Source organism: Saccoglossus kowalevskii, chromosome 1 (assembly GCF_978046115.1).
Source record: "Saccoglossus kowalevskii chromosome 1, keSacKowa6.1, whole genome shotgun sequence".
NCBI classification, from domain to species: Eukaryota; Metazoa; Hemichordata; class Enteropneusta; family Harrimaniidae; genus Saccoglossus; species Saccoglossus kowalevskii.
In genome coordinates, this window is record NC_140641.1 from 1,494,100 (window position 1) to 1,512,053 (window position 17,954).

Here is a 17,954-nt window from a genome sequence, read left to right on the forward strand (position 1 = left end):
ATTTCAATAAACAATATTCAACTATCCTTTGCAACACCAATAAGATCATAATGGTAATGTTTATTGGTCTTTGAAACTATAGAGGCATTATCAAAGCATGGGTCTTATTTTGGAACTCCTGCTAGGATGGTATTCCCAGAATAGTGCCAGTTGTTAAAGAAACATAAAACATAATTCTCAACAAGGATGAAAGGGCCAGTTACTGAGACAAAGCCCTACTCCAGGCGAAACCCACTAGATACGAAACCCACTTATTGCGAAAGCCACTCACTGTGAAGCTACTAGTTGTTGTTGTAATCAAATATTAAAATCAAAGTATTAGTTATACTTATACATGTACTTTGTACAGTTGGCTAAGCATGAGATCTGGAAATTATTTGATGAACTCATCATTTACTGTTAATAATGTCAATCAACAGACTGCTAGTCAGCTGTTTTAGAAATGTAATGTTATCCATAGAAAGTGTAAAATGTTGATATTATTGTATGTTACAGGGGCTACTCGTGGTAGCTGATCCCATTGATTCTTGTTCACCAATTGCACCTCCACCAGACAACATGAGTACATATTTTGCTCTCATAAGACGCTCACAGTGTGACTTTGATATAAAGGTATGTCAATTAAAATCCTGTTATAGTAAGACTGAATTTATGATGTCATACCAATTAAATGAGTCATAAACTAAAGTTAGAAGTCTACATACCGTAAAGTTGATGAAAATATGTCAGTAATATTTAGATCCAGAGAACTCCAGAAAATCCCTATGAAACTTTTGCTTTTGTAAAATTCTTTCAGAAGTTTAATTTGGCACTGGCATGTTGTCAGCTTTGGAATGCCATTGTGATGAAATCTATATTTATGGTCAAAAGCAAGAGGAAGAATCCAGTTTTGCTGTTAACTTTCACCCGTGCACAGACCTTGGTTACCAGCACATGTTTTTATAACAGCTTCTAATTTATTTCAAAAATAAATGTGTTTTTTCTTTGCCCTAATAAAATGAAAGCAAAGTCATAGTATTGGCAAAATGTCTGTCATGTTTCCTTGTTGGCGATGTTGTCATTGCAAACTTTTCTTGTGGGCACAATAACTCGATCGCTATAAAACTTACATTGTACTTGTATGGTTAATATATAGTTGGCTTGAAACGATCTTACAAAAATTGTATTTTTGGTGATTATTGAAAGCTATTTTTCAAAGTGTACCGGGGTATATTGTGTCTATTGGGAAACTTCATAGTGTAGTGACCTTTGCTTTGCAAGTGGAAGATCGAGAGATCAAATCCAATACTAGAAACTTAATTTGTTGTTACTGAAGTGCTAGTCAACAGTTAACAATATTCTATTGCATTGTACAAAACTATGGGATAAGATTTGTAGGAATTGTTTTTACTGCTTGTACATACTTACATGTACTCTTACCACTATTTGTTTTTACAGGTGTTGAATGCTCAGAAGAGTGGGTTTAAAGCTGCCATAGTCTATAATGTGGGTGCAGATAATATATTCCCTATGAACCCAAATAAACGTGAGTAGTCTTATATTGCAGTTGTACAATTTGCATTTGTACATGCCTGGGCTATTTGTTTTGGTGCAACTGAAATAATTTTGATGTTACACTTTGGATGTGAGTGCCATATTGCAATGCCATATTCTATCAGAGTTGATCATGATCATGTTTTATCTGGCAACGGCGTCACCAGTAACATTTAATTTTTGATCAATCTCAACCCTGACCAAAACACTGGGTTTGGTTTTATAACCCAAACTTTGGAACAGGATGCCAGACATTCCATTAGTGTATCATCTGACACGAGCTTCATTTTTGACTCCTGTGTGCAGTTAGCCTGTCTATGTGTGTGTGTGTGTGTGTGTGTGTGTGTGTGTGTGTGTGTGTGTGTGTCGCTGTCCGTTCCACTAACATCTCAAGAATCATATAGTGGTTTTTAATGAAACTTGGTGCATAGATGCTCTGGGCTAATGCTCAGATTTAAATTAGGTTTTGGTTGAAATCCATGTTTAATAATTACTTAATTTGCATGATAATTACCGTTAAAGTCCTAATATAAACCGCGGTTTATATTACAATGTATCAATTTAAAAATTGAGATCAAAAGCTCAAGTTCGGGGTGCGGTTTCTATTACGTACATATTGCAATCGCTAAATGGGTGTAGTCATTTTTTGCCCACAACACTTGCACAAAACAAACAATACACCGTACAATCTCTTGAATAGGTGTCAGGGAAGAGTGAGAGGCTTTACTTTGGTTCTAAAATAGGCGTTACAAAATGTTACAGTACAGTCAATCAAAAAAACTGTACACATGATAAAAAAATACTCACTATATTTAATGTAATAATTTTTTTTTTAATTTTCTTGTTAACGAAAAGTATATTCTAACAGAAGTTTCAAGTAAAAACAAACACGAATGCACTGCTTAGTAGCAAATGATAACAGAACGGTAGCGCAATCCGGCCATGCTGTGGTTCACAAGTGAATAACTTACTTGTTTTCGAAGTGTTTAAATTGGCAATTATTATTCATTAGTGATTATTACAATAACGCACGAAAAATAAATCCGTTGAATTGTTATGAAATGCAAGTAGTTTCGCCGTAAACGAATGATTTCAGTCACATGTAAACGGTCAATACGATATCGGCCATGTTTTTGAATGCACACGTGACGTTTTATTGACCAAATAGGTCATGTCGCTAATTAACCAATCAAAATGCTGGATGGTGCCCACGTGTCTAAATTACATAGCTCATTTAAATATGTTAATGAAAGTTCAGCAACCTCAGGGTGAACACAGAAGAGATTTACCGATAATGTAGTGCGATGTCTTGGCTTTGATTTCCATGGGAAAACGACATGATTTTTTTTGTAAATCAAGAAATTATTTGTTTTCGAAAGATAAACTGAGCATTGAAGAAGAATTTAACACTTTTACGGTGATAACAGCTCATTGTCGAAAACTTACGAAACACAGACGTATTCAGAAAGAGTATTGACAGAGGTTGCCGCCAGAACAAAAGCAGTTTCATTGCGTGTCTGACATCCTATCACCGCTGAACAATAAATAGGTGTGAATATTTTTAGGCACGTTGTCGAAACAAATGAATAGGTTTAGGAACAATGTCGTTTTGGACCATCTGGTTGAAACAATGAAGTCAGTCACGGTCTTGTTGAATTGGAGGTGCGGTTAGTAATAGGTACTTTTCAAGTTTTCAATTTTTGTTAAGAACTCTTCAACCCTGAAGCCGGAATTGGGGGTGCGGTTACTATTACGTATGCGGTTTATATTAGGACTTTAAAGGTAGCTAATTTTTAGCTGTTCCATGGCTGTTCCTCTGAACCTGAAGAACCACTCATTGGATTTTGATGAAACTTGGTACATAGATGCTCTGAACTAATGCTAGGTTTTGATTAGTTTTTGGTAATAATCCGTGGATACTAATTACCTAATTTGCATAATGATTAGTCAATTTTCGGTTTTTCCACTGATATCTCAAGTACTAATCATCACATTTCAATGAAACTTGGTACATAGATGTCATACGACACTGCACAGACCTGATAGTTTTTATAGTAATATCAGTACATATTAATTACCTAATTTGCATAATTAATTAATTTTCAGCATTTGATATAAGTAGTTAGCATTACATTTCAATGAAACATGGTACTTACATACTCAAGGACTATGCAGAGATTGATTGTTTTCGATAAATATTTGTGCATATTAATCACCTAATTTGCATAATTAGTTAATTTTCAGCTTTTCCACGGGTATCTCAAGTACTAATCATCGCATTTCAATGAAACTTGGTACATAGATCCTTTAGGACTATGCAGAGACCTGATTAGTTTTAGGGTAAATAATTGTGCATATTAATTACCTAATTTGCATAATTAATTTTCAGCTTTTCTACTGATATCTAAAGTACTAATCATCACATTTCAATGAATCTAGAATTATGCAGACCCAATTAGTTTCCGGTAAATATTTGTGCATATTAATCACCTAATTTGCATAATTAACCAACTTTCACACTGATATCTCAGGTACTATACATCACATATCAATGAATGTACATGGATGCTGTAGGACAATAGACAGACCTGAATAATTGTGGGTTAAAATCTGTACATATTAATTACCTAATTTGCATAATTAACCAATTTTAAGCTTTCACACTGATATCTAAAGTACCGTAAAAATTCCAAAATTTCGACCGGTTTTAAATAATTGGTGTTAGAAATGTGACGTGTTTTTAGAGTCAAAATTAAGGTGCATTTTCGGACGGTCGAATTTTTCAGAATAGAAATCAGCAAATGAAAAAATGGGGATGATAGACAGTGTGCTTCATTAGTTTTTAAAAAATGCAATGTCCGTCAATTGACGTAAACTTCCTCATGTTTCACGGTAAAAGCAAAGGTCGTGGCCGAGTTGTAACTCAAAATCTAAACAAAGTCATCAATCAGTATTATGACAAGCAAAACAAAACATCAAGACGCGGAGAAGAGGTCAGCACAAAACTAATAGGTCAAAAGACAAAGCTGTCTCGCACTACCTAGGAAAACTTGCGAATGTTCGAAGTACAGGTACCCATTGGACAAAAGATACATGGAAGTTTAGCAAACTATCTCCCCGACCCAGTGCAATGTATCCAGTTAGAATCAAAGCTCACGTGTCCCTTATTTGAGGGACCAAATTCTGCCGTAAATTCACCCTTGGATAAATAAAATGGGATTTAAGAAAATAAAATGGGACTTTTAAGGTGTATTTTGGCGTAATTTTTCGGACATTTCAATCAATCCTGCCGGCTAAAATAGAGTCTAAGTTTTACCGTAGTCATTGACGTCTGTCTATTCAAGAGTACACGTGTATGATTTTTATCGTGACTAGCGTGAGCGGGTAAGCTTCCTTTCGAGAATGAGCTGTTATCACTGTGAACAATGTTAAATTATTCTTCAGATGACCAGTTTATTTTTTAAAAACAACTAATTTTTTTATTTAAAAAAAATCATGCCGTTTTCGCATCAAAATCCAAGCCAAAATATCGTACTACAACATCAATCTCTTCCGCATTGCGTTCAATAACATTAACATATTTAAATAAGCTATGGTAATTTGAACACGTTGGCATCATCCAGCTTTTTGATTGGTTAATTAGCGATTTGACCTATTTGACCTAAGAGAACATGGCGGATATCCTACAGCATCAAACGTTTATACGAGACCGGAATCATTTGCTTACGATGAAACTAAGTTGACTTTTATTTGTATTTCATAACCATTCAACAAATTTATTTTGTGTACATTATTATAATCACTACTGAGTACAGTAATAATCAACAATTCAGAAACGCAGCATGCCGAGATTTTTGTGTTCGTTTTTATTTGAAACTTCGTTTATTTAGAATATATTTTCGTTACCAATAAAATAAAAATCTCTCAGTCAATCAGAAACCCGGATTCATGCCTTCGAGGAAGGTCCTGTTTGAACGCTCACATCGTTTTTTTTTTCGTTTGGGGGAAAACTAAAACTGGTCGCAATTTTCGAATAAGAATGAGTCGGCAATTTTTAGTGGAGTCGAAAATTCGGAGGTAAACAAAACACCGAAACCCGGCAAATAAATAGGCGATCGAATTTTTAGAGGGGTCGAAATTTTGGAGTTTTCACGGTACTAATTATTCCATTTCAATGAAACTTAGTACAAAGATGCTCTAGGACAATGTACAAACCTAATTAGTTTGGGGTAAAAATCTGTTCATATTAATTCCCTAATAAGCATAATAATTCATAATTTGTTGGTTCTAATCACATTTCAATTAAACTTGGAGACATAGATTTTCTGTTACATTGCGCAGACCTCATTAGTTTTACACTCAAATCTGGTCATATTAATTTTCTGATTTGCATAATTAGTTTTCAGCTAAGTAATTTCGAATTATATTTAATGTGTCTCCAATACTCTCAGCACATGGGAGTTCTTTCTAAGCTTTCTTTGATTATCATCTGACACTACCTTTATTTCTATCATCTGACATTAGCTTCATTTCTATCATCTGACACTAGCTTCATTTTTATCATCTGACACTAGCTTCATTTTTATCATCTGACACTAACTTCATTTTTATCATCTGACACTAGCTTCATTTCTATCATCTGACACTAGCTTCATTTTTATCATCTGACACTAGCTTCATTTTTATCATCTGACACTAACTTCATTTTTATCATCTGACACTAGCTTTATTTCTATCATCTGACACTAGCTTCATTTCTATCATCTGACACTAGCTTCATTTTTATCAGCTGACACTAACTTCATTTCTATCATCTGACACTAGCTTCATTTTTATCCTCTGACACTAGCTTCATTTTTATCCTCTGACACTAGCTTCATTTCTATCATCTGACACTAGCTTCATTTCTATCATCTGACATTAGCTTCATTTCTATCATCTGACACTAGTTTCATTTCTATCATCTGACACGAGCTTCATTTCTATCATCTGACACTAGCTTCATTTTTATCATCTGACACTAGTTTCATTTCTATCATCTGACACGAGCTTCATTTTCATCATCTGACACTAACTTCATTTCTATCATCTGACACTAGCTTCATTTTTATCATCTGACACTAGTTTCATTTCTATCATCTGACACGAGCTTCATTTTCATCATCTGACACTAACTTCATTTCTATCATCTGACATTAGCTTCATTTCTATCATCTGACACTAGCTTCATTTCTATCATCTGACACTAACTTCATTTCTATCATCTGACATTAGCTTCATTTTTATCATCTGACACTAGCTTCATTTCTATCATCTGACACTAACTTCATTTCTATCATCTGACACTAGCTTCATTTTTATCATCTGACACTAGCTTCATTTCTATCATCTGACATTAGCTTTATTTCTATCATCTGACATTAGCTTCATTTTTATCATCTGACACTAGCTTCATTTTTATCATCTGACACTAGCTTCATTTTTATCATCTGACACTAGCTTTATTTCTATCATCTAACACTAGCTTTATTTCTATCATCTAACACTAGCTTCATTTTTATCATCTGACAGAATCTTCATTTTTATCATCTGATGCTAGCTTCATTTTTATCATGACACTAACTTCATTTCTGTCATCTGACACTAGCTTCATTTCTATCATCTGACACTAGCTTCATTTCTATCATCTGACACTAGCTTCATTTTTATCATCTGACATTAGCTTCATTTTTATCATCTGACATTAGCTTCATTTCTATCATCTTACACTAGCTTCATTTTTATCATCTGACAGAATCTTCATTTTTATCATCTGATGCTAGCTTCATTTTTTATCATGACACTAGCTTTATTTCTATCATCTGACATTAGCTTCATTTCTATCATCTGACACTAGCTTCATTTTTATCATCTGACACTAACTTCATTTTTATCATCTGACACTAGCTTCATTTTTATCATCTGACACTAACTTCATTTCTACCATCTGACACTAACTTCATTTCTATCCTCTGACACTAGCTTCATTTCTATCATCTGACATTAGCTTCATTTCTATTATCTGACACTAACTTCATTTTTATCATCTGACACTAGCTTCATTTTTATCATCTGACACTAGCTTCATTTTTATCATCTGACACTAGTTTCATTTTTATCATCTGACACTAGCTTTATTTCTATCATCTGACATTAGCTTCATTTCTATCATCTGACACTAGCTTCATTTTTATCATCTGACACTAGCTTTATTTCTATCATCTGACATTAGCTTCATTTCTATCATCTGACACTAGCTTCATTTTTATCATCTGACACTAGCTTCATTTTTATCATCTGACACTAGCTTCATTTTTATCATCTGACACTAGCTTTATTTCTATCATCTGACATTAGCTTCATTTCTATCATCTGACACTAGCTTAATTTCTATCATCTGACATTAGCTTCATTTCTATCATCTGACACTAGCTTCATTTTTATCATCTGACATTAGCTTCATTTTTATCATCTGACACTAACTTCATTTTTATCATCTGACACTAGCTTCATTTTTATCATCTGACACTAGCTTCATTTTTATCATCTGACACTAACTTCATTTCTATCATCTGACACTAGCTTCATTTCTATCATCTGACATTAGCTTCATTTCTATCATCTGACACTAGCTTCATTTTTATCATCTGACACTAGCTTCATTTTTATCATCTGACACTAACTTCATTTTTATCGTCTGACACTAGCTTTATTTCTATCATCTGACACTAGCTTCATTTCTATCATCTGACACTAGCTTCATTTTTATCATCTGACACTAACTTCATTTCTATCATCTGACATTAGCTTCATTTCTATCATCTGACACTAGCTTCATTTTTATCATCTGACACTAGCTTCATTTTTAACATCTGACATTAGCTTCATATCTATCATCTGACACTAGCTTTATTTCTATCATCTGACATTAGCTTCATTTTTATCATCTGACACTAGCTTCATTTTTAACATCTGACATTAGCTTCATATCTATCATCTGACACTAGCTTTATTTCTATCATCTGACATTAGCTTCATTTCTATCATCTGACACTAGCTTCATTTTTATCAGCTGACACTAACTTCATTTCTATCATCTGACACTAGCTTCATTTTTATCCTTTGACACTAGCTTCATTTTTATCCTCTGACACTAGCTTCATTTCTATCATCTGACACTAGCTTCATTTCTATCATCTGACACTAGCTTCATTTTTATCATCTGACATTAGCTTCATTTCTATCATCTGACACTAGCTTCATTTTTATCATCTGACATTAGCTTCATATCTATCATCTGACACTAGCTTTATTTCTATCATCTGACATTAGCTTCATTTTTATCATCTGACACTAGCTTCATTTTTAACATCTGACATTAGCTTCATATCTATCATCTGACACTAGCTTAATTTTTAACATCTGACATTAGCTTCATATCTATCATCTGACACTAGCTTTATTTCTATCATCTGACATTAGCTTCATTTCTATCATCTGACACTAGCTTCATTTTTATCAGCTGACACTAACTTCATTTCTATCACCTGACACTAACTTCATTTCTATCATCTGACACTAGCTTCATTTTTATCCTTTGACACTAGCTTCATTTTTATCCTCTGACACTAGCTTCATTTCTATCATCTGACACTAGCTTCATTTTTATCATCTGACATTAGCTTCATTTCTATCATCTGACACTAGCTTCATTTTTATCCTCTGACACTAGCTTCATTTCTATCATCTGACACTAGCTTCATTTTTATCATCTGACATTAGCTTCATTTCTATCATCTGACACTAGCTTCATTTCTATCCTCTGACACTAGCTTTATTTTTATCATCTGACACTAGTTTCCTTTCTATCATCTGACACGAGCTTCATTTTCATCATCTGACACTAACTTCATTTCTATCATCTGACATTAGCTTCATTTCTATCATCTGTCACAAGCTTCATTTTTATCATCTGACACTAGCTTCATTTTTATCATCTGACACTAGTTTCCTTTCTATCATCTGACACGAGCTTCATTTTCATCATCTGACACTAACTTCATTTCTATCATCTGACATTAGCTTCATTTCTATCATCTGTCACAAGCTTCATTTCTATCATCTGACACTAGCTTCATTTTTATCCTCTGACACTAACTTCATTTCTATCATCTGACACTAGCTTCATTTCTATCATCTGACACTAGCTTCATTTCTATCATCTGACACTAGCTTCATTTCTATCATCTGACACTAGCTTCATTTTTATCCTCTGACACTAACTTCATTTCTATCATCTGACACTAGCTTCATTTCTATCATCTGACACTAGCTTCATTTTTATCATCTGACACTAGCTTCATTTCTATCATCTGACATTAGCTTTATTTCTATCATCTGACACTAGCTTTATTTCTATCATCTGACATTAGCTTCATTTCTATCATCTGTCACAAGCTTCATTTCTATCATCTGACACTAGCTTCATTTCTATCATCTGACACTAGCTTTATTTCTATCATCTGACACTAGCTTCATTTCTATCCTCTGACACTAACTTCATTTCTATCATCTAACACTAGCTTCATTTCTATCATCTGACATTAGCTTTATTTCTATCATCTGACACTAGCTTTATTTCTATCATCTGACATTAGCTTCATTTCTATCATCTGTCACAAGCTTCATTTCTATCATCTGACACTAGCTTCATTTCTATCATCTGACACTAGCTTTATTTCTATCATCTGACACTAGCTTCATTTCTATCATCTGACACTAGCTTCATTTCTATCATCTGACACTAGCTTCATTTTTATCATCTGACACTAGCTTCATTTCTATCATCTGACACTAGCTTCATTTCTATCATCTGACACTAACTTCATTTCTATCATCTGTCACTAACTTCATTTCTATCATCTGACATTAGCTTTATTTCTATCATCTGACATTAGCTTTATTTCTATCATCTGACATTAGCTTCATTTTTATCATCTGACACTAGCTTCATTTTTATCATCTGACATTAGCTTTATTTCTATCATCTGACATTAGCTTCATTTTTATCATCTGACACTAGCTTCATTTTTATCATCTGTCACTAGCTTCATTTCTATCATCTGACATTAGCTTTATTTCTATCATCTGACATTAGCTTTATTTCTATCATCTGACATTAGCTTCATTTTTATCATCTGACACTAGCTTCATTTTTATCATCTGACACTAGTTTCATTTCTATCATCTGACACTAGCTTCATTTCTTGTGTGTGTGTGTGTGTGTGTGTGTGTGTGTGTGTGTGTGTGTGTGTGTGTGTGTGTGTGTGTGTGTGTGTGTGTGTGTGTGAACTGTGGAAATTGTATGGTACAGTTTATATTGAAATCTGTATATTAATTACCTTATTTGCATAATTAAATCAATTTTAAGCTTTCACACTGATATCTACAGTACTAATTATTTAATTTCAATGAAACTTAGTACGTAGATGCTCTAGGTCAATGTGCAAACCTGATTAGTTTTGGGTTAAATTCTATTATTTCCATAATTAGCATAATGAATTATCATTTTTTGGTTCTAATCACATTTCAATGAAACTTGGTACATAGATGGTCTGTTACATTGTCGCTTGTCTCCAATACTCTCAGCACACAGGAGTTCTTTCTAAGCCTTCTTTGATTAAATACTGTATTTTCTCTATTATAAGCAGAAGTGCTTACTGTTAATATAAATGACAAAGACAAGTTTATGGTCAAAATAATGATTCAATGATTTCGCTTTATGTGTATTGAAGATTTGTTTTTATACAGTACACTGAAGCTTTCTTTGATTATCATCTGACACGAGCTTCATTTTTATGGGTTGTGAATTACATAATGTGTCATGCAAAATCTAGCACAGTGAACACTGTTGCCCTAATGCAATGACTGGTATAAACTGTACACAAACTTGCCGTAATATCACCCTATCATGTTGGCCAATTTATTTTCACCAATTGATGACTTACAATACCATACTTTATCTCCAGACTTTATATCGGTGTGAGCTGAAATAATGCATTGTGACCAGGATTTCTTGTGGATAGATATTTCTTGCTTTTGCATAAAATGCCTTAAAATAATGGCTATTTCATCAGAAAAAAGAAATTCAAACGTTGGGTTTTTGTTTTTCTTGATAAATTTAAAATAATGGAATCTATTGAAAATACAATCATGTCAAAATGGCAAAAAATCGTCAATAATCGTTTGTTTGTAAACAAAGTTTGAACGATATTGACTTCATCGACTCGCTTCAAAAAATTTTCACTTTGCATGTGTTGTCTACCTTGTCGTTGCTCTCTCGCCTGTAGCTAATGCTATCTAAGTAATTTTCAGTGAAACTTGCAAGTTACGTTTTTGGCAAGTAGTTTATGAATTCCTCAGTTTGTGAAGGAAATCCTGCTCAGATAGCCCTCGTACATCATACTAGTACTCAGCCATGTTTAACAAAATAGCGTGAATTAATACAACACAATTTATAGGTCAAAGATAATTCTTTATTTAATTAATTCAAACATAAAATATATATAATGATATATTCATTATATTTTCATCCCAAAATTTCCCAAATATTTATATGCACTCCCCGTTCTTTGTTGTCGTATTAAACTGGTATTCATATTCTGGGGCCTTAAATAACAGTGCATTATGCTCTACTAACCATTACTTGCAGCATCACAACAATGTATTTATGGAATTCTTATACAGATAAAATATAATTACATTTAACAGATGGTAAAGATATTGAAATACCATCAGTATTTGTGGGTGAGACTACTGGAAATGACCTCTTGAAGTTTTATACACACGATAAAGGGTAAGCAAATATTTCTCTACTGTTATTTTCTAGAATTTTAATATTTGTAGTTTGTAGAATATAATGAAAGTGTGACCATACTCCATGACTGTGATCCCAACACAGAGCTAAGTGTGACCATACTCTATGACTGTGATCCCAACACAGAGCTAAGTGTAACCATACTCTATGACTGTGATCCCAACACAGAGCTAAGTGTGACCATACTCTATAACTGTGATCCCAACACAGAGCTAAGTGTGACCATACTCTATGACTGTGATCCCAACACAGAGCTAAGTGTGACCATACTCTATAACTGTGATCCTAACACAGAGCTAAGTGTGACCATACTCTATGACTGTGATCCCAACACAGAGCTAAGTGTGACCATACTCTATGACTGTGATCCCAACACAGAGCTAAGTGTGACCATACTCTATGACTGTGATCCCAACACAGAGCTAAGTGTGACCATACTCTATAACTGTGATCCCAACACAGAGCTAAGTGTGACCATACTCTATGACTGTGATCCCAACACAGAGCTAAGTGTGACCATACTCTATAACTGTGATCCCAACACAGAGCTAAGTGTGACCATACTCTATGACTGTGATCCCAACACAGAGCTAAGTGTGACCATACTCTATGACTGTGATTCCAACACAGAGCTAAGTGTGACCATACTCTATAACTGAGATCCCAACACAGAGCTAAGTGTGACCATACTCTATGACTGTGATCCCAACACAGAGCTAAGTGTGACCATACTCTATGACTGTATTCCCAACACAGAGCTAAGTGTGACTATACTCTATGACTGTATTCCCAACACAGAGCTAAGTGTGACTATACTATATGACTGTGATCCCAACACAGAGCTAAGTGTGACTATACTCTATGACTGTGATCCCAACACAGAGCTAAGTGTGACCATACTCTATGACTGTGATCCCAACACAGAGCTAAGTGTGACCATACTCTATAACTGTGATCCCAACACAGAGCTAAGTGTGACCATACTCTATGACTGTGATCCCAACACAGAGCTAAGTGTGACTATACTCTATGACTGTGATCCCAACACAGAGCTACATGTAAGTGTGACCATACTCTATGACTGTATTCCCAACACAGAGCTAAGTGTGACTATACTCTATAACTGTGATCCCAACACAGAGCTAAGTGTGACTATACTCTATAACTGTGATCCCAACACAGAGCTAAGTGTGACTATACTCTATGACTGTATTCCCAACACAGAGCTAAGTGTGACTATACTCTATGACTGTGATCCCAACACAGAGCTAAGTGTGACCATACTCTATGACTGTATTCCCAACACAGAGCTAAGTGTGACTATACTATATGACTGTGATCCCAACACAGAGCTAAGTGTGACTATACTCTATGACTGTGATCCCAACACAGAGCTAAGTGTGACCATACTCTATAACTGTGATCCCAACACAGAGCTAAGTGTGACCATACTCTATGACTGTGATCCCAACACAGAGCTAAGTGTGACCATACTCTATGACTGTGATCCCAACACAGAGCTAAGTGTGACCATACTCTATGACTGTGATCCCAACACAGAGCTAAGTGTGACTATACTCTATAACTGTGATCCCAACACAGAGCTAAGTGTGACTATACTATATGACTGTGATCCCAACACAGAGCTAAGTGTGACTATACTCTATGACTGTGATCCCAACACAGAGCTAAGTGTGACCATACTCTATGACTGTGATCCCAACACAGAGCTAAGTGTGACCATACTCTATAACTGTGATCCCAACACAGAGCTAAGTGTGACTATACTCTATGACTGTGATCCCAACACAGAGCTAAGTGTGACCATACTCTATGACTGTGATCCCAACACAGAGCTAAGTGTGACCATACTCTATAACTGTGATCCCAACACAGAGCTAAGTGTGACCATACTCTATGACTGTGATCCCAACACAGAGCTAAGTGTGACTATACTCTATGACTGTGATCTCAACACAGAGCTACATGTAAGTGTGACCATACTCTATGACTGTATTCCCAACACAGAGCTAAGTGTGACTATACTCTATAACTGTGATCCCAACACAGAGCTAAGTGTGACTATACTCTATAACTGTGATCCCAACACAGAGCTAAGTGTGACTATACTCTATGACTGTATTCCCAACACAGAGCTAAGTGTGACTATACTCTATGACTGTGATCCCAACACAGAGCTAAGTGTGACCATACTCTATGACTGTATTCCCAACACAGAGCTAAGTGTGACTATACTATATGACTGTGATCCCAACACAGAGCTAAGTGTGACCATACTCTATGACTGTGATCCCAACACAGAGCTAAGTGTGACTATACTCTATGACTGTGATCCCAACACAGAGCTACATGTAAGTGTGACCATACTCTATGACTGTATTCCCAACACAGAGCTAAGTGTGACTATACTCTATAACTGTGATCCCAACACAGAGCTAAGTGTGACTATACTCTATAACTGTGATCCCAACACAGAGCTAAGTGTGACTATACTCTATGACTGTATTCCCAACACAGAGCTAAGTGTGACTATACTCTATGACTGTGATCCCAACACAGAGCTAAGTGTGACCATACTCTATGACTGTATTCCCAACACAGAGCTAAGTGTGACTATACTATATGACTGTGATCCCAACACAGAGCTAAGTGTGACTATACTCTATGACTGTGATCCCAACACAGAGCTAAGTGTGACCATACTCTATAACTGTGATCCCAACACAGAGCTAAGTGTGACCATACTCTATGACTGTGATCCCAACACAGAGCTAAGTGTGACCATACTCTATGACTGTGATCCCAACACAGAGCTAAGTGTGACCATACTCTATGACTGTGATCCCAACACAGAGCTAAGTGTGACTATACTCTATAACTGTGATCCCAACACAGAGCTAAGTGTGACTATACTATATGACTGTGATCCCAACACAGAGCTAAGTGTGACTATACTCTATGACTGTGATCCCAACACAGAGCTAAGTGTGACCATACTCTATGACTGTGATCCCAACACAGAGCTAAGTGTGACCATACTCTATAACTGTGATCCCAACACAGAGCTAAGTGTGACTATACTCTATGACTGTGATCCCAACACAGAGCTAAGTGTGACCATACTCTATGACTGTGATCCCAACACAGAGCTAAGTGTGACCATACTCTATAACTGTGATCCCAACACAGAGCTAAGTGTGACCATACTCTATGACTGTGATCCCAACACAGAGCTAAGTGTGACTATACTCTATGACTGTGATCTCAACACAGAGCTACATGTAAGTGTGACCATACTCTATGACTGTATTCCCAACACAGAGCTAAGTGTGACTATACTCTATAACTGTGATCCCAACACAGAGCTAAGTGTGACTATACTCTATAACTGTGATCCCAACACAGAGCTAAGTGTGACTATACTCTATGACTGTATTCCCAACACAGAGCTAAGTGTGACTATACTCTATGACTGTGATCCCAACACAGAGCTAAGTGTGACCATACTCTATGACTGTATTCCCAACACAGAGCTAAGTGTGACTATACTATATGACTGTGATCCCAACACAGAGCTAAGTGTGACTATACTCTATGACTGTGATCCCAACACAGAGCTAAGTGTGACCATACTCTATAACTGTGATCCCAACACAGAGCTAAGTGTGACCATACTCTATGACTGTGATCCCAACACAGAGCTAAGTGTGACCATACTCTATGACTGTGATCCCAACACAGAGCTAAGTGTGACCATACTCTATGACTGTGATCCCAACACAGAGCTAAGTGTGACTATACTCTATAACTGTGATCCCAACACAGAGCTAAGTGTGACTATACTATATGACTGTGATCCCAACACAGAGCTAAGTGTGACTATACTCTATGACTGTGATCCCAACACAGAGCTAAGTGTGACCATACTCTATGACTGTGATCCCAACACAGAGCTAAGTGTGACCATACTCTATAACTGTGATCCCAACACAGAGCTAAGTGTGACTATACTCTATAACTGAGATCCCAACACAGAGCTAAGTGTGACTATACTCTATAACTGTGATCCCAACACAGAGCTACATGTAAGTGTGACCATACTCTATGACTGTATTCCCAACACAGAGCTAAGTGTGACTATACTATATGACTGTGATCCCAACACAGAGCTAAGTGTGACTATACTCTATGACTATGATCCCAACACAGAGCTAAGTGTGACTATACTCTATGACTGTGATCCCAACACAGAGCTAAGTGTAACCATACTCTATAACTGTGACCCCAACACAGAGCTAAGTGTGACTATACTCTATGACTGTGATCCCAACACAGAGCTAAGTGTGACTGTACTCTATAACTGAGATCCCAACACAGAGCTAAGTGTGACTATACTCTATGACTGTATTCCCAACACAGAGCTAAGTGTGACTATACTCTATGACTGTGATCCCAACACAGAGCTAAGTGTGACCATACTCTATGACTGTATTCCCAACACAGAGCTAAGTGTGACTATACTATATGACTGTGATCCCAACACAGAGCTAAGTGTGACTATACTCTATGACTGTATCCCAACACAGAGCTAAGTGTGACCATACTCTATAACTGTGATCCCAACACAGAGCTAAGTGTGACCATACTCTATGACTGTGATCCCAACACAGAGCTAAGTGTGACTATACTCTATAACTGTGATCCCAACACAGAGCTAAGTGTGACCATACTCTATGACTGTGATCCCAACACAGAGCTAAGTGTGACCATACTATATGACTGTGATCCCAACACAGAGCTAAGTGTGACTATACTCTATAACTGTGATCCCAACACAGAGCTAAGTGTGACTATACTATATGACTGTGATCCCAACACAGAGCTAAGTGTGACTATACTCTATGACTGTGATCCCAACACAGAGCTAAGTGTGACCATACTCTATGACTGTGATCCCAACACAGAGCTAAGTGTGACCATACTCTATAACTGTGATCCCAACACAGAGCTAAGTGTGACCATACTCTATGACTGTGATCCCAACACAGAGCTAAGTGTGACTATACTCTATGACTGTGATCCCAACACAGAGCTAAGTGTGACCATACTCTATAACTGTGATCCCAACACAGAGCTAAGTGTGACTATACTCTATAACTGAGATCCCAACACAGAGCTAAGTGTGACTATACTCTATAACTGTGATCCCAACACAGAGCTACATGTAAGTGTGACCATACTCTATGACTGTATTCCCAACACAGAGCTAAGTGTGACTATACTCTATAACTGTGATCCCAACACAGAGCTAAGTGTGACTATACTCTATAACTGAGATCCCAACACAGAGCTAAGTGTGACTATACTCTATGACTGTATTCCCAACACAGAGCTAAGTGTGACTATACTCTATGACTGTGATCCCAACACAGAGCTAAGTGTGACCATACTCTATGACTGTATTCCCAACACAGAGCTAAGTGTG

General features: G+C 36.2%; 1 protein-coding gene across 1 annotated transcript in view; it reads left to right on the forward strand.

The window, feature by feature from the left end:
- LOC102802999 (E3 ubiquitin-protein ligase RNF13-like) overlaps window positions 1-17,954 on the forward strand; it is a 37,090-nt gene that overhangs the window by 12,085 nt on the left and 7,051 nt on the right. Inside the window, exons 4-6 of the mRNA XM_085498299.1 lie at window positions 496-612; window positions 1,438-1,525; window positions 12,343-12,427. Coding sequence (XP_085354425.1) covers window positions 496-612; window positions 1,438-1,525; window positions 12,343-12,427 — 290 coding nt within the window. The remainder of the gene's footprint in view (window positions 1-495; window positions 613-1,437; window positions 1,526-12,342; window positions 12,428-17,954) is intronic.